Below are 20,719 nucleotides of genomic sequence, written 5' to 3'. Positions count from 1 at the left end.
TTATCGATCCAGGGACAGTTGAGTTCCACATCTCACTTAAGGCAGTAATGTTCTACTTTTAAATTTATCTCAAGGTAGGTAGAAACGACCTTAGCTAGGTATAACCTGTCCGTTTTCTAAGATCAACATACGTTTATTATGGTGTACTTGATCTTAGAAAGGTGGACTTGGGATCAAAAAATTTCAAGTCGTCATATCTTTAAACACGGTTTCAAAAATTCTTCTTTTTTTAATTAATAAATACTTATATTTAGACTTACAAGCAACTAGTAGGTACTCGGGTAACGTATTCCTTGAATTGCAGATTTGGACACAAAATGTTTCTATTGGTAAAATCAACAATGCCAACTTATCTGCGCAAATATCTGTCAGTTTCATCGGGTACAATCTCCGCAGGGTCGTTAGGGCAAAGAAAATCACAGATATTATATCAAAACTCGTTTATTATAAAAATATATTAATTACGCTAACATAATTTTTAATAAAAACAGTCAACAGGTTCCGTCATGGGCCCGCTCAGAGGCCGTACCTTGTTTGCAATATGATTTCAGGCGTTTGACGATAATAATGAAAGATGTCAATTGTGGTTTTCCAAAGCCATATGGCCGTTCAAATTTACATTGAGGTGCAGGCGTCAGCGCTAGCGCCTAAAATTGGTTTCTATTCATATACTGTCAGTCAATGTTTATATTTGTTATTTATAATTTCAAGGTCTGTAGATAACTCGTGCAGATTCCTTGTCAGTTTGCGTATTTATTTTCGCGGTGGAAGGATGGGAACATTAATTGCGTGTATAAAACACGCAAGTATAACAGCTTTGCACTGATTGACTAGCACGTTATCTATTCGCGAAGCAAAGTAATCTTCTAGGTTTTTATTATCATGAATTTCCACAAAATAACGCCTGATTCCATCAATCATAGAAGACCGTGTCAGAGATATTCAATAGGAAATCTAGTTTGATTGTTTGAACTCTTGGTAGTCTATGGACGTTTGGACCGACTGATTAAGCATCGCTTGGTAGTGACTGACACAATGTAAACTATAGACAATGTCCGGAAAACAGCGCCAAGTCCGAATTCGCACGAGAGATGGTATCGTTCAAAGACTAACTGGCAATACTTTGATGAATTACATCTTATAAAAATACTCCAAACCTTTTGAACCCACGTACCCGTGTTCGCTTTGTAGATATGTCTGTGGAGTTCATTATGTCTGATCAATCTGTAGCCAATTGTACTCTTCTGAATTCGCAAGACTGCCTCTGAACAGGATACTATACGGCTAACTACTCTATTCTACACTAACTAAACTAACAACTTAGTTCATCGATTCCCCCGTATGTTTCATTTTATAAGGCCCCTTTTAATACATACACATAATAAATATGTTATATTTACAGATACATTTTGGCAGATGTCAGTGTCGTTTAAAATCATTATGTATAAGTTGTACAATATTACATACATAGTATAATTCTGACGTGTTATATTTAGATAAACGTTACATAATATGATTGATATCAGCATAATATCATCTTAAGTCCCAGCGTATATTTGTACTTTTTGATAAGAAACCATGTGTAGTTGTTTTTCCGCCGGCAAGGCAAGAATGAATGCCACTTTTTTCTTAATTATTTCTTAGTTCTCAGTGCCCACATGACGACTAACACACACACGTCGTCTTTTTCTATTGTATGTGTCCGACGCAATGCGCCCGAAAAATCGTTGCCAATGCCAACTTAGCTTTGTCAGAGTTTTTTGACAGGTGATAAAGATCCATTTCGCGTTTGCGTCGTCGGCGGAAAAGCACAAGCTTGTCATTTATACTAAGTTATACACTTATCCTCTTATTCAGAAACGTACTATAAGTTATCAAGCCGATAAAGTTCGTTTGTCCCTTTCGGACGTATTGGTGTAATAGAAAAGGGCAAACGAACTTTATCGGCTTAATAACATCAGAGTACGTTTATGAATAAGGGGGTTATACGGTACGCTAGAACTTAAGAGGCATTGTGCAGCATTATCGTTACTTAAACATATGATATTTAATAGTAAATGTCTGTAGATGTGGGTCTCGATGCTAACTACAATAGTAGTGGCGCTCACCCGGCCTGTTCGCCTTCCGAGTCGTTGTTCTCATCGCCGTCGTCCTCTGCGTCTGGGCCTCCTGTGAATTAAAATAGGATTAAGACTCCGGAAAATTAAATTGACTTAATTTAAAAAAATAAAATTATACCAGAAACAGAAAGGAGTCTATCTCCTTTACTTTACACTCGACAGGACGACCGTTTTCCAAAAATTCAATGCCGGCTGCAGGCCAGCAACTAGCATACTAGCCAGAGCCGGCGGCCTATTTGTATTCCGGCGTCGAATGAAAGGGTGGTGGGTTGTACTATGGGAAGATTCAAATTAATCAGGTCATGGGACCCGTGTCGGCCATACAAACTGACATCCCGGACTGGGCACACATAGGCTACGCGGTAGACGAATGGAGAATGAGTTGAGGTGACTGACTGTTCTTCCTGGCGTAGTGGCGGCGCGCGGGCGGCGGGCGCTCGTCCTGCGCGTCGGTGAGCAGCGAGCCGCGGTACGTCTGCAGCGGCGCCCACTCCTCGCCCCAGCCCGCGCCGCTCGAGATCTTGGCGTCCAGGAACTGCAACAACAAACTTATTGCAATCCTGCACTCGAACGGTTATCTAATTAACAATATTTAAGTATCTGTGTGAACAAGCATGAAATTTTAGTTGCATTACGAATATTACGATAAATGCATGTACTTAAATTCGCATGACCATATAAATGAGTCCTCTCTTACATAATAACAATCCTAAAATTCTCCTTCGGCGCTTATATCCGCCGTCTTTCTGTCATAACTTTTTGGACAGTTCAATCCTGAAAAGTTTGTTTATCTCCTTGTCTATCTTCAAGAACAAGCAGGTGGTAACCTTGCGCTTCGCTTGACTCGTCTTAGCGAGCAATTTCAACGTTTCTGTATATAAGTAAGTCATTGTTATACCATCTATAACGTACCTTGAGCACATGCCGCTTGTCCTGTCGTAGTAATTTATTCGACAGCTCAGCTAGTGGCTCCAGGAACAACAGATTACGCGGCTCGAGCGCCGCGAAAGCCACACCAGCTCGATGCAGTGCTGTTAAAGCTTCACGATTCTTCACCGCGTCGAGGCCGAACATCACCGAGAAACGCTTCGCTAACTCCTGCAACACACAAATTATCACCGCATTCAAAATCAGTCCTCTAAGAGTTATTAGCATCTAAGGATGAGTGCCGTTTTAAACGCCATCCGTCGTAGTGAATTTTATTGGAATACTAGAATAAATTATATTGGGCTTCCACCGCGAGTCAGTTGACGTTATTATGATCAAAGGTCTTATAAATTATCATACTGTGATGCTGATTGTTACTTATGAAATGCGTTAGGTACGAGATTCTTAAAAAACCCATACCAGCGTGTCCCAGCGTTAATGTCTAGTTAACTCTATGGCAACTGCTCAGCGCAATGTTAGCACAACTACCACCACTCATAGAACAATCGCTCAAGAGAGCTAGTGTGGGGTCTCTGAGAGTCCTTTGAGTTTATTTTATATCTCACCTTAAGCTCCAATAGCTCCGGCAGCTGCCGATGTGGTGTCGCGTGTCGCTGCAGCATGGTGGTGTAGAGCGCTTGCATAGCAAGCTGCATGGTTAGCGCACACGAGAGCTTGTTGATTTCGCGCGCTTTGGACAGCGTCGCTTTTATTATGTCGCCGTAGTCATTGTAGCACTGAAAAAGAACGAGCCTTAGAACACTTTGAACATATACCATCATCTCTTAAACGCATTTTTTTTAATGAAAACGTATGAGAATTTTCAAGGGAAAATTCACAAAGTTTGTGGGGGTAACGGCGCCACTTTCCGGCCTGGCAATATCAGCGTTCACACGCCAAATAGCGATTTCTATCTAATTCAGAAGAAACATCAAGATACATTTTTATTTTTTGTAACCCCATCACGAGTTAGTTCACTTTAGGTGCTCAACTCAAAACTCTTTTACCCTGAGATACAAATCTTCATATTATTACAATTTGTGCGATTTTCTGCAATGCGTGACAAATACTGATCTTATCAAATGTTTGTACCTTAATGTAGTGTTTGAATACGTCAGCGGCTCTTCGTATCGGCGTGACATTATACACGATGAGCTTGCAATACGCCGCCAGGAAGTTGCGCCGTTTGTGCAACTCTTCTATCCGTCTCTCGTCTTGACCATCTGTAATACGAATAGGTTTAGAATACACGGAGTTTACGGAGGGTTACACTCGACGCGGGCGAAGCAACCGAAAGTAGACCTTTTTAAAGCCATAAGTTGCAGATTAGACGCTGCGGGAAGAAATTAGTACATTTAAGGAAATACCGAAAGAGAATTATAAGTGCACTTTCCATAAAGTCACACAAACTTTACGTCTACGAAACAAACAAAAACAAAACTATTTTTATGAAAAGTACACTTTAACCGCAGAAATAATAGCACAAAGAACCTTGTACCATTATGGCTGAATGATAAATAAGTAATGGCTTAGGCGAGTTTGGTCCCCATGGGTTATTTCTGAAAATTTGCATCTTAGTGTAAATTTAACGATCACGAGTGTAAACCTCTAAGCCTAGAGAAAGAAAAAATTGTTAAAAAGGAACGAGAAAAAAAACCATCCACTAGCTAGAAAACCACCAATGAAGTGAGTCGCTCGGCGCATTCAGTGTACTACGTTAGTCATGCATTGCGTTGAATAGAGCTCTCGGGTATTGGTTATACGTGTATTTGTAGAACCCAAACACATTGAATAGCGTAAGTTCTAAATTTTTATAGTATTTGTATGATACAAAATAGATACTTAAAATTACCCGAGAGTCCTAATACTACGAGCGCACCTCAAACACCTATTGTTAAACTCAGAAAAGCTTGACTGTGACACCCCGGACCTACGTCCAAGGTACGGTCTCACTAGAGCCATGACAATGACGCAACTAAAACGAGTACACGCACAAAACATGCTCAAATAATAACAAAACTGTGTTAACACGCTCCGAGACCGCTCGCGACGCTAGTGCGGTCGCTCACGGGCGCGGGCGAGAAGCGGGCGCGACAATTTTCCCTTAGTAATGTCATGTCACCACACCGTCCGCTCCGGAGACAAAAATATGCATTATTGCGCGGTACCGACCCGGCCCCACTACCGACCGACCTAGCTCACACAACGCGCTCGGCAAGCGACGCGGCAGGTTTGCATGAGACGAAGACGAATCTGCGACGCTCCGCGGACGGCGTCCGCCGGGGTGCACCCGGGGCATTACTAAGGTAAAATGCGCCGTCGGTGATGACCGCGAGTGGCTTACCGGAGAGGCGCGCGAAGTCCGCGACACGACAGGACGCGACATGCAACCAAACACGCTCCGTTACGCGCCGCTCCGACCGCTCTAGCGCCAGCCCTACCAATTCTAGACAAACTCTCACCACGACAACTTTGTCATCCATGTACCCGTGTACCCTTTTATACAGTCACAGCGCGACACAAGTAAGTAACCATTTTTACACCATATTTGAGGTATAATAATGGTTAATTAAATGTGTTTTGAAACCAATTTACGACTTTTTCAACTGTATACAGTACAAGGTTACACCCGACTATCCACGGACGTTTCCGAGCGTGGGCCAACAGTAAACCGCAAGCCTTAAAACCCACCTACCAGTATTTCATCAACGTCAAAAGCAAATTCTAATTTCAGTATTTATTTATTTGGTAGATACGAGGAAATACTTTTAACATTGACTACACCAGCAGTTTAAAAATAGGGTACACGGGCATTAGTCGAATCTAATCAAAATCGATATGTAACACAAGTGGATTTTTAGAGTATTTTAAATGTCTAAACTTAAAACATGTCAATTAGTAGTTTTGTCCAAAGAAGACTATCTGAGGCGCTAGAGTAGTCGGTCGGTAGCTGCGGCGTCCATGTCCACAGTCGCTTGTACACTTTCCAACGAAAATAATGCATATTTTTTCTCCACAAATTGTCGGGTTAACTATAGCGTAGCGAAACACTGAAATCTAACGCAATCATTTGCTAGTAATGAAATGATATATTGAGCACATGATTACGTTAATTATTTTGCCGCCATTTAAAACCCTTGAAAGAAACAGACAGTTTTTGTACAAGAGATTCAGAAACCAGTGCAGTTACCCTCGTGTGTACAGTCAGCAGCGGAACTTCATAAAGGGCTTATAGAAATTTATTGGACCCCGTTTTGCTACGAAATATTTTTAGAAAATCAGCAGCTGCTAACTGTACAATGCCGTCCAAACTAATAAGGTGTAGTTTTGTAAGGATCCATTATACTGAACAACTGGCCTAAGCAACATGTCAATCGTTCACGATCTGTAACGTATTGGAGCCATCGTTTTGCTCGCTACAGAGCGTAAGCAACTATAATGTTTTTACGCGGTAAGATCAAGTACCTTATTATATAAAGCTTATAATAGTTATAATGGATCGTTATAAGACTGTTCCTTATAAAACTCAACCAGTTTGCCACCATCACTCCCTTACTTAACAATGTGCATGTTCGCTTCTCCAAAACTTTATATTTAATTTAATTTTCCATTGAACACATTATTTTCTAACATTTTATAAGTTACAGCAATTTTTTATTCTTACATAAACAACTTAAGATTTCTGTCGTGAAACCGTGTCGTAGATATTACCTGATATTAAAACATTTTACTATAAATTGGTTTCCATAAAAATATATCCATGTAAGTACACAACGGTTGTTAAAAATCTTTGACGGATGTGTTAGCTTCAATATGCTTTGTGAATCAACTATTCCTGTTGTTATTCTGTCACATTAGCCCAAACAATCACGATACTTTTGTGAATTATACATTTCTAAATACATTGTGTTTAAAAGAGACCCAGTTCGGCTATATATTGTCGCGTAGGTTCAACTGAATTGATGTAAACGCCTTACTTAGTGTAAATGCGTCTTCCAGTTAAACGCATAGCCATCTGCTTAGCTCAATCACGTTTAACGCCATCCACAATACATACAATCCTATCTCACAAGAAAAAGTCGATCCACTGTCCTATCAGCGACGTCCAACTTATATCAAAAGCACAGTATAAGGACGACTCAGTAGTTAATCTCCCGCGATCGGTATTTGGCTCCCTCGCACGCGCTGCGCGCGACCTTGGCAGCGCCACGCAGCGCGGCGCGTACTGACGCGACCGGCATCATCCGGTTCCGCATGTACTCTCTGCACCTCGCTCGCGCAGAGCGCTACTCCAGGACAAACCACGCGGCGCAATATTTGTTAGAAGAATTATTACTGGTTTTATACTGTGTCAAAAGCGCAGAGCTGTGATAGTATTTTATACAATCGTGATATAATACAAAGCTTTTCAGTCGAGTACTATGTTTAGGCCACGAAGCTTCCTGAGTGGCCTAATAGTACGGTACGAGAGTGAAAAGCTTAATTATACAATACAATACAAATCCACTTTATTGCACAACCTCAGAAATGTACATAGGAACACACACATTACAATAAATTTTATTACAGAGGTAAACAACACAATTATATCACTATTGTATACGTTATTATTATGTTAATAGCGTCGTTCACCGTTGTATCAACATCGAATTACCTAGCAACCAATTGTTTGTAATAACCGTCTCTGATTGGCCGATAACGCGACAGATAAAAAAAAATGTGTTTCAGATGCAGAAAAATTTGCCAGGTATCGCAAATTAGTATAGAAATTGTATCAAATTCTATTTTTGAAATTATTACAGTTAACTAAAAGTCAACTATAATGAGATATTATAGTTGAATCGGAACTGCCATAGAGTATCAACACTGAAAAGTTAGCACTTATAGTTTAGTCTGTGGTGTCCTAATTGACAGATTACAGTGGACGAGTAGAAAAATGTATTTATGCAAGACGTGTCATTACCGTAGTTGTGCTGCACGAACACGAACTCCTGTATGAAGTCGTTGAGAAGGTCGCAGAGCTCTGGATCGGGCTCCAGGACTAGCGGGCGGAGCGCCGGAGAGCCGCGCGAGCCGAGTTGCTCCGCGAAGAAGATCAGCAGGTCGCAGAGGGATGTGTACGCCTAGATAAGTACAGGTTAGTGTTGCGTCATTTTAGAAAGTACAGGTCAATTCATGAGAGCTGATGAGTGGAATGGAATGAAAAATAATTGATTGTATGAGTGATATTGTGTAAGTTTGTTTATTAAATGGCAGGTTCTATTAATTTGTAATACTAGATTAGAAAATGTTTTCATTCAAGACCATTCAATGCTCATAAAACCCAGCAACCTTCAAATCAAGAGTGAACAGGCACCTTACTCCAGTACACTCTGGGCCAGCTCTCTCCAATGTAGGCCATTTCTTCGCGTCGGCTGGTTTGTGGCCTTGAGCCCATTAAGCTCCATGAACATATTATTGAAGATTCGTTACTTGCATTAATTGCGGTTCGACCCCATAATATTGTGCTGGCGAACGCGTGTAACCCCCGTCGCAACGCTTTAGCACCCGCCTCTGAACTTGCTAAACCGGATCTGATCCGACTCTGACTGCTAAGACATTTTTAACTCTTGCACTGATTACACCATGGAGTAGAACACAAAATCTTACCTCTTCACGAAGCTGTGGCTCGACGCCTCTCGCCACAATGTCCTTGCACAAGCTAGCGTACGCGTGTAACCGTTCCCTCAACGCCGCCGCGCCAGACTCCACACTGGCCCCGCCAGATCCAGCCCCGGAGGCGCGCTCTTCGAGCTCGTGCAGAGACCATAGCACGGAGTAGAACAGACAGCGGACCACGTATACCAGCGCCTGATAAACAAGTATAAAAAAGTAACTACCAGCTACCTAGACATGATAAGTTATATGGCAATTTCCTAGTCCTAGACATAATATAAAAATTGCCATTCTGAAACAATATTTTTCAATAGTACTACTTGCTTTACTAATTTTCGTACTGTCGATATAGTCAATCATGTACAGGTCTAGTCTATCGATTAGGAAGAAAACAGAATAGGTAAAAACATGATTTAAAAATGAATAAGGGTTTACTAAGATGGTTTTTTGATAATATTAGTATTTTCGGAAATAATCACTCCTAAAGGAAAAAAAAGTGCGTCCTGACCGCTCTAACTTTTGAACCATATGTTTAAAAAATATGAAAAAATCACAAAGTAGAACTTTATAAAGACTTTCTAGGAAAATTGTCTTGAACTTGATAGGTTCAGTAGTTTTTGAGAAAAATACGGAAAACTACGGAACCCTACACTGAGCGTGGCCCGACACGCTCTTGGCCGGTTTTTTGATACTAGAATACCTTGTAACAGTTGTAACTTTAGATATAAACCACAAACCTGCGCTGGCATCTCGTTGGGCTTCAGGCACTTGGGCAGATCTTCGAACAGGGAGTCCCAGATGTTGGTGTTGTTTAGATCGTGGCACATGTACATAATTGACACCTTGCGCAGTGAGTTCACTACGTTGAACGTCTCGTCCGCATCTGGCTCTTCACCCTGCAAAAATGTTGCTCATTAATGTTTTTGAAACTAAAACCGCAACCATATCATGGTGGATTTGTGGTGGGATAGTTTCACACTATGTACTTCTACACTTGTTAAAACGTGACAGTTCTGGTGACAAATGATAGGCAGTAGTCCCTCTAAGCCCAAAACTGTAACTAAGTCCTCTAAGATCAAGCGAACTAGATTTAAGCGAGCGCATACTAACTAACGCTTTTAAGTAATTCGGACGTGTGGTCTAAAAGTTACGGCTTTTAGCCTGACGCTCTGGCACTGGGTTGTATCTAGGTTTAGGCACTAGGCATTGGATTATTACAGTTTTGCCTTTAGCTGAGAGACCTCGATAGTACGATCAATATTCTTCCGGACTTCGTCTTAGGAATACGAACTCACGATCTCTGTGTAACCAACAGTAACTCGCCCCTTGCGTCCTCGTCAATACATACATACATACATACAATCACGCCTGTATCACATAAAGGGGTAGGCAGAACACATGAAACTACTAAAGCTTCAGTGCCACTCCTGGCAAATAAGGGGTTGAAAATGAAACTGTGACATTGCAGTGACAGGTTGCCAGCCTCTCGCCTACGCCACAATTTAACCCATATCTCATAGTCGCATTGTACAACACCCACGGGAAGAAAGGGGGTGGTGAAATTCTTTACCCGTCACCACACAGGCATCAAAAGCTTCCTTTCCTTCCTCGGTAATAGCTTCCTTGTATCTGTTGACGCACATGTCCATGATTGCCCTGTTGCCCTGACGATGGCGCACTGCAGAGCCGCGGCGCCTTCCGCCTCGCACAAGTACTCGAGAGTTCGGCCGGCGGTCTCCAAGACCTCAGCCTCAGTTTGCGGACTCACGATCTCTTATCTCTTGTGTGATGATAGTGTTAAGATTAGCCAACAGTAACTCACCCCTTGTTGTAACGAGCGGTACTCGTCGATAGCCTCCTTGTATCTGTTGACGCACATGTCCGTGATGGTCGCCCTGGCGACGGCGCACTGCCGAGCCGCGGCGCCTTCGGCCTCGCATAAGTATTCAAGTGTACGACCGGCCGTCTCTAAGACTTCGGCCTCGGTTTGTGCGCCCACGATGTCTTTAAGACGCGCGAGCAGCTCACGTAGCGCCGTTTCCTATGAAAAAGATAAGAAGAGTTTAATTAAGTTTGAAACTTGAGACCATGAAAACACACAGAATCAGAGCCAAAATAACTAAGTTTTCGGCACTTCAGAAGGATTTTAAAAGTGGAAAACCTAAGGCAGTAAGGTGACTTGAACTCGCGGCCTATGGATCGATACCCCACGCTCTATCAATTGAGTCACCAAGTCTTGGTGGCTCAGTTGATAGAGCGATGGAGCGGATCCATACGGACGAGTGGATACGGAGGAGTGGAGTGGTACCCCTAGCGACATCTACCACAAGAGTGTTACAATTCTTAAACAAAAATTTAAAAATCTTAAAAGTTCGCATGTTAGCTACCTGTCTCGCAGTACAGTAGACCGAGCGCTAAAAGTGCATAGGAATGGCGACAAGGTTGGCCAGCTTCTCCGCGTCGGCGCCGAACTTGTCGAGCAACGCTATTTCTGTCACTCTAGTATATGCCTCACCTGTCATCTCATCTTTGTCGCTACAATCACATAGGTTGGTGCTGGCATATTAGTAACAATTGCAATGGTGGTCTACAACCGTGTTTCCAAAATCCCGCCCAAGGCGAGCGTCGGAACAGCTCAGGAGGTTTAGTCCGTGGGAGTCGGACATACCCACTTGGCTTTCCCGGACCAGTGGGATCCATAACAGATTCCCCCTGGGTAAACAAAACAAAGGCATATTAGTAACGAGCACGAGTAATTACCTGTCTCGCAGTAGAGTAGAGCGAGCGCTCAAAGTGCATAGGGATGGCGACGAGGTTGGCCAGCTTCTCGGCGTCGGCGCCGAACTTGTCCAAGAGCGCGGGCAGCACCGCGATGAAGTGCTGCGTGAGGCGCGCGCGGTCGTCCGCCACGGCCTTGGCTTGCTCCTTGCTGGGCGCCGCCACGTGCTTGCGCGCCGCGCCGCGCCCCACCGGGGGCTCGCCTGTGGACAGACAATACGCCAGCGATGTGTCAATTAACCTAGAGAATCACATTGAAAACAAATGAAAGGCGCTGTGAGACAATATTGAGCATGCTTACTGTAGCCAGAGTTATAAAGGAAGGACATCAAATTATTGTCAAAACTCCGATTGACTAGATAACTTTTCACGAGAGAGTTAAAATTAAATTCAAAATATTATTTTTTCTTCTTATAATTTTTCTTTTTTAATTTATAGGCTAGCTATTGTTTTTTGACTGCCAAATTCGAGTTAAACGAATCAAATCATTGTAAAGGTGGTGCAGATGAATTAAGTAATATTGAACCTATTTTATTGAGTTGTTCAAGTTGGTTACACGTTCTCAAACGTTACACGTATCATACTTGAACTCAATTAATAGATCCACTAGTCATACTGACCTGAAGCAGCCTGTCGCACGCAGCAGACCATCAGTTCTATGAGTGAAGACTCCTGCCGGTTGTCTAATGCCTCTTCTCCGGGACCTGGTTCCTCTAGTAGTAAGTCCGTCATACATTCCCAGTCCTTCATCATTGGGTTAGACTCGATCAACGAGTCTACCAGGTACGCGCCGTGCTCGTGTAACTGAGAAAAAAGTTACTTTAAATAATGAAATGAAATGAAATTGTTTATTTCGAGTAACTAATGACTCATACAATTTGTTAGTAAACTTACGTTTAAAATGTTAGTACTTAAACTAATAATAATAATTACAATATATATTCACTGCTGGAAACATGCATTTCACAGCAGTGTCGCATATACGGACAGTCCAATCTATCCGCTAACATACACAGGATAGGGTTGGGGCTGGCCCGCACCCGGCGTACCAGGGATGTACACCGTTTGCGCATAGTCGTATAAAAACAGTCCACGTGCGCTTCTGCAAACATACCTGATGCGCTGCAGAAACGAGGCAGCCCCATCAATACCCGGAACGCGTTGCTGTACTGGATCCGAAGGGCTCCGTAAGTCCGCTGCGTATAGAATTTCCATAGGCTGCATGTGTACATGGAAGTACAATACGCTCTAAATAAGGTAAGTTTTACCTCCTTTGTACACCGCGCAAACCTACGTGAAATCATATTTGCCCTAACCGACAGAGCCCTCCGTTCTCGTTCTACGTCCATATTATCTTTAAGGTCAGACGTAACAATATGACCTAAATATTTGAAGCTCCCCACTCTCTCAAGTGGAACATCATTGAGATAAATAGGAGGAACCTCATTTATCCGATTTTTTGGGTCAAATACCATCAAATAACTTTTTGTTACATTGTATTTAAGGCCGTGTTCATGGGCGTACTTCTCACATACATGTAACAATTGACGTAAGCCACAAGCCGACGCGCTGAGCAAAACCATGTCTGCATAGCTTATATTGTTTACGCAAACTGCATCTATATGACACGCATCTTACCCAGCGCCTCAAGTAGTCCATTCACGTACAGATTGAAGAGTGTGGGCGAGGTTAACCCGCCTTGCCTCACGCCACAATCCAATCTGTACGGGTCCGACATCGTGCCTGCCCATCTAACACTATTGACAATAGTTTTGATTGATTGATAATAGTTTTGATTCATCACAAACTTGTGAAATGTAATAAAACAGAGATTATGAGCAGACAGACATGGAACATACATTTAGGTTCATCATATTCACGAACGGCGGTGATATTTAAGTTTATATATATATACACAGAATTAGATTTAGATAGAAGAAACGAGTTCATTTATTTGTATGGCGGCCGAGCGTGTCAGATTTTGTACTGAAGTTACTTGCCTGTGATTTTAAATATGTCTCAGGCCCTTGAGTGTTGATAAGTTTTATGTTGTTGCAATAGGCTAGTTTCCTATACTTAAAATAAAATATTTTATGCAGTGCACGAAATAAAGCACCACATAATTAGTAGAAAAATTTGGACAGTGGTTTTGTTTAAACATAATTTCTATTTAATAAGTCACAGAGAAAGATATAAAGTAAATGTATTGACCGTGACGTCACTCCTCAGTATTTCATAGTAATTCCATATTATCAAATCGTTTTGACAGTTCTTAAAAAGAAGCTGATTTGACTAGTAGGAAACTAGCCTATTAAATGTCATGTAACGAGGCATTTTTAATGTTTTTGTTGACTTCAACTTACAAAAATTGACGCCCGAAAGCTGCAAGCTGCGATTAGACGGACAACTCAGTGGATTTCACAGAGTTCATTTGACACGCTAAGTAGATACGTTTGCTTGATCTATGGTTTATATGACATCTGTGTATAAATATATATAAAATAGCAGCTAACTCCATAGAGTCCCCTACCTATTTTAAACGATGAGTTATCGACGATAGAAGCGACCAAAAGGTTGCTCCCGTGTAAATAAAAGAGACGCGGTAATAGCTCTCTCTTTTATTTACACGGAAGCGACTATCTTTTGTTCGTTCTATCGCCGATAGCTCATCGCTTAGTTCCTTTTGGTGACATCAGTGCCTATAGCGGGGAAGGGGCGCATTTCAACCTTACGCGGCGTTTAGGAACAAATACAACAGGGTTTTAGTACATCCTGAGTATATCTACTTATAGCAGCGCACCTCAGACTCGATGAAGAACTGCACCAGATTCCTTATAAGCGGCGTATTGGGCAGACGCTCTTTCCCACGGCGCGAGCGCGACGGCTTCCGTTCCGAAACTCGCCCGCCGCAGCTGCCACGGCTCGGTTTGAGCCACAGATCAATACAACAAGATGGCCCTTACAGGGCGACTCGCGGTCACCAAGCATACGACAAATCAGGTTTATAAAAGTTTGAACGCGTGCGACACCGATCAGTAGCGCCCAAGTATACGACCCGCTAACAGTGTCCGTGTCCGCTCGGGAAAAAATCTTAAATAATCAATTTTGGTTGCAAACAATGGTCTCTTACAGCATAAAGTGGTGTGGCAAGTCTTCTAACACTTCTACATGTAAAAAAGATGGAACAACATTCCACAGTTAAGTCAAATTAATTATTTTGTTGAATATTGTTTATTGTCCGCGGAGTTCATTTATACTGGTCAATATGGTTGTGCTGAGCGGCGCCGAGGCGCGTCCATCCCTCTTTACCGAGTTAAAAATGTGATATGCTATCCCTTTCACGTAAACGACTAGGCATGGGGCCATGTTAGTTTATGTCTGTTGCGGGAACTTCGTACTGCCGTTCGTACCATGTGCTACCATTTTATGAAATATAAAAGAAAGCAGATTTGTAATAGTGAATAATTATCTAGAATCTGTAGAGTCTGTAGTGGTATTTAGTTCATTGATTAGTTTAGAATATTTAGTTGGTTATTTAACTTAGTAAACGTAAGTAAAAATGCACAGTTTAGTTATTAGTTACTAGAATGATTTTTATTGAGATGCTATCACAATTATCATCCTCCTTGCGTTATCCCGGCATCGGCATTCGCCACGGCTCATGGGAGCCTGGGGTCCGCTTTGGAAACTACTACCAAGATTTGGCGTAGGCACTAGTTTTATGAAAGCGACTGCCATCTGACCTTCCAACCCGAAGGGTAAGTAGGCCTTATTATAATTTAATTATAATATTATAATTTGTTGCAAAACAAATTCACCACAGTACTGGTACCGGTACCATTGTCTATAATAGACATGTCCCATTCCCATCCCTACTGCTAATCATAAAGGCGCGCCATTATTTGAAACGACCAATGGCAGCACCGTGCGCGCCCGCCTCACCCCGCAAGGATTGGTGATTTGCGTCTCGAACAATATCGCTTGCATTTGGCTTCTAGTGGGGTGTTCTGTGGTTTGAGCATACCAGTTTGTATAGGCAGCCTATGTCGGTTAACACCTAGTATCTATTCTGAAGACATGTCCTCACCTCAGACTCTATGAAGAACTGCACCAGATCTCTAATAAGCGGCGTATTGGGCAATCGTTCCTTGCCGCGACGTGACCGGGGCGGCGTGGAAGGCGGAGGTTCGGCGCGGAAGAGCCGCACGTTTAGGAACTCGCCCGCCGCAGCCGCCACGGCTCGGTTTGACGAGTATACTAACTCGTATACGTTCTCGCAGTCTTTGTCGGTTAGCACGTCGGGGTGCATCCTGAGAATATTACCCAAAGTTATTACCATGTTTTTCATAAACACAATCATGCACGAGGCAAAAATTCAGATTTGGTGTAGGTGTGCTCTTGACCTGTTATGGCACCATTTACGGAGCACTCGTTTGCTGTGTAGACAGTATCTACTTCTGTAGTTGTAATACATGCTTTATTCGCGACTTGTAATGACGACTCTGGCGCGGTCTCAAATCTAGGACGCATCTAAGTACTCAAAATATCTGCATAATTAATAGAATTATCTAGGACTGCCTTCTCTGTACTTCAAAAGTCTTAAGATGATATTATGAAAAGTTGTTTTGCTAAATCAGAACTCTTGCAGAGGCAGCCATTTTATAAGAAAAAAAAATCGTAACAAAAAACACTAGGCTCATTTCTGAGGCAACAAGTTATAATTATTAAAGAAAAGAAGTGTAAAAACTAACTTGAGAATAGCTATAACAAGCCGCACGGCGTGAACGGCGACGTCTGTTTCTTTGTCGAGCGACATAGCGACGATGCGATCTTTGAACTTGCTGGTAAAGAGTTCCAGTTTGCCCTTCAGCTCTTCACACTCGTACAGGGGCTGTAAGGCTTGCAGGCAGCGGAGACGGACTTCGCCCACCTAATAAAAAACATGAATAATTGACGGATTTCATCGAAAGCTTAAAACACTCTCGCCTAGCAATTTTTTAGAAAAAAAGTGGTGAACAAATGATATCAAAGGTTTTGACTTTTCGTATGAAATCGTCATGTCCGCGGGATTTAAACGGTATTGACTTTCTTATTATTTTGTGGTTTGTTTAATTACGTTTGGTTTTGCCCCTGCTGGGAAAAAGGACAAAATGGAAATTAATTAGCAAAAAAAGTCATTTAATCAATAAGAGTGCTAACAGTTTAGCATCTACTAAAGATGCTTTGCTGAATGTGTGGCCTCTCACTCCGTGCAATGCGAAAAACATTCTTACTATAAATCTAAAAAAAATTGTAATGATTTGAATATTAGTAACGAACATACCTTGTCATGCAAAGTCCACCCAATGTACTTGAGATAGAGATCATCGAGGAAATGTGCAGGGAATTTTTCCATCCAGATGCCTATCTCAGCCATAGTGATGGCTCTGATGTCCGGCAGCGTGTCTCTGCAAAACACGATATTATTGTAATACTAGTAAAACTGAAAACTCTTAAGTCAGTTCATAAGCTTAATGCAGCCCTTATAATTTTGAGGTCAAATAGAAAGGATTTGAAAAGAAGTGGCCAGCCGAGAGTCTAGAGTGCCGGTCCCATAGTGGATACCCACCTCCAACTCAGGGGGGCCTGAAATATTCTCGAGAAGGCCGAGGACAGAGCCAGCGTAGCTTTATTTGACGTTCATATATGCGCATTGTAATATGCCTACTTGAAAAATAAATTATATTTATATTTATTAATTTACAAAAATCCAATCTAATTGTTTGATATGGTTTTCGTGTAAGTAACTGCTTGTACCTAACAAGATTGCCGTACTGCAGCAGGGGTGAATAAAATACAGTTAATATTACAAAGTATTTTACCTGTATCTATGCACAAACACGGACTTGAACATGTAAGAAAGCATGTTCTTGATCTCCTCCATGTTCTCTTCTAACTCCTGCCGCTTCGCCACAAGCACCTATGACACAGAATTACAAAAAATCTAGAAACAAATATTTGCCATTCATTCTACTCAAGAGATTACGAAAATTGGGAGTAAAGGGGTTTGAGAAAACATGAATTTTTAAAGAAACAGGAATTAAATAATAAATAGTTGATTTATCAAATCAAATGATACATTCAAAAGATATACTAACCTCAAGCCTCTCGCTCGCTCGTTTGTCTCTCGCTTTCAGCCGCTCCGCTTCATACTGACGTAAACAGTTGTCGCAGTTCACAGACGTTAATAAAGCCACATCCACAAGAGCTGTCATTAGTTTCATCACTGTAACAATGTTCAGGATTAAGGGTCTTATTCAAATATTTCTTTTTCATCATCAAGTAAAAATCTGAGTATTTTCCAACACCAAAAAATATACATATTGGTATCCTTCTAATCGTAAACTTTACAACCATCAAGAACTCATCAGGATCCTCCAAGACTGTTAGGACAGTATGATATAAAATGTATAATGAGAAGAGACATTGCATGTATACTTTGAATATAAATTATTTAATGTAAATATTATGTAAATGTATTTAGTATAAGGTAATTATTTTACGATCTGCTTTGTAAATATATTGCCAAATTATATTTCGTACGCCTACACAGCTCGGCAATAATATAACATATTGTCACCTAATTGTTACCTGTGATGACGAAATATATTTGATTTATTGATTGATTGAGAATTTCCTATGTCAATTGTGTTCATTAGAAGCTGACCTTATATATTTGTCTTTGTCTTGAGCTCTATTTTAGTCTTATTTTTAAGAAATAACCAACCTGCAAGAGTAGCAGTGTGTCTGAACGCTCTGACTTGTGAGTCAGACAAGCCAGTGAGCAGCGAGATGATGTTATCCATGAGGTACTGGTCGTAGATGATGGAATACTGACACATCTTCACCAGTGTCTGGATGAACTCACAGAAGTTTGCTCGGAACTTCTTCCATGTCTGCCCTGACATTATTAGAGGATATTCTCCACTTTCCTAAACAAAAATGGGTGAATTAATCACTCTGGATAATCTAGATAATATATCATCGAATAAGGTTAAAAGGTTAAATGGTGAAATTTAGAGTGAATTAATCACTCTGGATAATCTGGATAATATATCATTGAATAAGGTTAAATGGTGAAATTTAGAGTGAATTAATCACTCTGGATAATCTGGATAATATATCATTGAATAAGGTTAAATGGTGAAATTTAGAGTGAATTAATCACTCTGGATAATCTGGATAATATATCATTGAATAAGGTTAAATGGTGAAATTTAGAGTGAATTAATCACTCTGGATAATCTGGATAATATATCATTGAATAAGGTTAAATGGTGAAATTTAGAGTGAATTAATCACTCTGGATAATCTGGATAATATATCATTGAATAAGGTTAAATGGTGAAATTTAGAGTGAATTAATCACTCTGGATAATCTGGATAATATATCATTGAATAAGGTTAAATGGTGAAATTTAGAGTGAATTAATCACTCTGGATAATCTGGATAATATATCATTGAATAAGGTTAAATGGTGAAATTTAAAATCTGCTAAGTATTGTGGGATCCATTTTGTAAAGCTAATGTAAATTTTATTTTGTACATGGCATACATGATTGCTTCTTCTGTTGCAATAGCACATTAATAGACTTGGTTAGTGGAGATGTGCATTGTGGCATGCCATTGTGGTGGCAAGTTTTTGCAAGGCAGTACATAAACTCAGAACAAGCCAAATAAACACAATTATATTTTTTGAGGAGTGACTTGTCTGGAGTGGTTTAACTTAAAAACTATCTACTAAATTATATAAAAATCAGAACTGTAAAAAATAACATGAATTGAATATAATTAATAATAATAATATTACCTCATCAAACTCCTGTGTCATTTTCTTGATAATGAGAGTATGGTCCATCTGAGCCATGTCAGGAGTCACCTTCCCTCGGCAGCCAGAGGAATTGATGAAAAACTGCATGAGCTGCACCAGTGCATGCTCACGGTTGCTTTTGTACTGTTCAATCCACATATCCACAACTTGCTGCAAAGGTTCAAAATTATATTTAACTTCTAACAAATGTATTTTTAGACAATTATAAATGCAAAATATGTATACAGACTATGGAACAATAAAATAAATAAGAGCACATACTTATTAGGGCAAGCAGGGTCGGCTGATAAACGAAACAGCGTCAGGCCGTCCTTTTCGCAATATTTGAAAGTGCGATATGAGGAGTAAATATAGGAGTCAACAGATTCGAAGAAGTGTTTAGTTTTTTACTTGAAACCAGCTAGTTTGGAGTGACTTAGATTTGTAGGATTCAAAGGAGTCAAAGAGTCGATAAGTGGAGTCGGTACCGAACGCGGATCCGGAGTTAATGATTCGGATCCGATCGCGGAGTCAAGATTACCCATCTCTATATTAGTCTAGTAATCTAGAGTTATCTGAAATCAATTTCATTTCAGTCTCATGTTAACTTTTGGTAAAGCCTAAACAAGAAACAATAACAAAATACTCACATTGATAGCAGTCTTATTGAAACGAAGTATATTGTAAAGGCTGTTCTCATCATCTCCAGGAAGTAACATGGGAGGAGGTGAATAAGATGGCGGAGGAGGCGCGCCGCGCCCTCGGCCTCGACCGCGGCCGCCGCGCCCGCGCCGGGGCCGCAGCGGCGGCGGCGGCGGCGACTCGGCCAGCCGCCCCACGTAGCCGCCGTCTCCACCGCGCCCGCGACTTCTTGTCACACGCTTAGTAGGCGCCGGGGAGGGTGACCGCATATCATCTTCCTCATGAAGAGAATCCTGTTCTTCCTCTCGCGGCGGCTCGACGGCGGTGGAGTTCGCCACGGTCCCGACGTTGAACCCCGAGTAGTTGACGTTGGGCGTCTCCGGTTCGTGTACGGACTGCCCGCCGTAGTCGGTCATGGGAGTAGCCGGGGTCATGGGATTCACGTACTCCGGTGGAGGATCATCCATCCGGATACGTTTCCCGCCACGGCGATGCATGGTGATGTTGTGCGTTACGCCTGAACAAAATTCTTGTTGCTTGTGGATCGCACTACATGTTACTCAATATAAACGAACACTGCTCACTTTACAAAACCGTATTGACCGTATTGAAAATTTTATTGATTTTTAGAAAGAAACAGCAAACGCAGACGCTTTCACACAAGACAGCCATAACAAAAAAACAAACTTGACTATAGACAATAAATCATAAACATTACACATATTTTTTAAAACGGCAACTTTACCC

The 20,719-nt window shown here is 41.4% G+C and overlaps 1 protein-coding gene across 1 annotated transcript; it reads right to left on the bottom strand.

Annotated features, from left to right (window-relative positions):
• Positions 1–425: 425 nt before the first annotated feature.
• On the bottom strand, positions 426–20,671 carry LOC125231922 (cohesin subunit SA-1). The gene is made up of 19 exons (XM_048137525.1): positions 19,981–20,671; positions 19,331–19,501; positions 18,247–18,451; positions 17,618–17,745; positions 17,342–17,439; positions 16,804–16,927; positions 16,232–16,410; positions 15,568–15,790; positions 12,101–12,284; positions 11,463–11,683; positions 10,525–10,743; positions 9,440–9,598; positions 8,697–8,897; positions 8,011–8,170; positions 4,140–4,270; positions 3,614–3,784; positions 3,033–3,218; positions 2,517–2,655; positions 426–2,169 (listed from the first exon to the last, which is right to left on the bottom strand). The coding sequence occupies exons 1-19, from the start codon at positions 20,467–20,469 to the stop codon at positions 2,105–2,107; spliced, it is 3,453 nt and encodes a 1,150-aa protein (XP_047993482.1). The 5' UTR covers positions 20,470–20,671; the 3' UTR covers positions 426–2,104.
• Positions 20,672–20,719: the final 48 nt, after the last annotated feature.

Source organism: Leguminivora glycinivorella, chromosome 12 (genome assembly GCF_023078275.1).
Source record: "Leguminivora glycinivorella isolate SPB_JAAS2020 chromosome 12, LegGlyc_1.1, whole genome shotgun sequence".
Classification (NCBI taxonomy): domain Eukaryota; kingdom Metazoa; phylum Arthropoda; class Insecta; order Lepidoptera; family Tortricidae; genus Leguminivora; species Leguminivora glycinivorella.
This window is presented reverse-complemented; position numbering and strand designations above follow the sequence as displayed.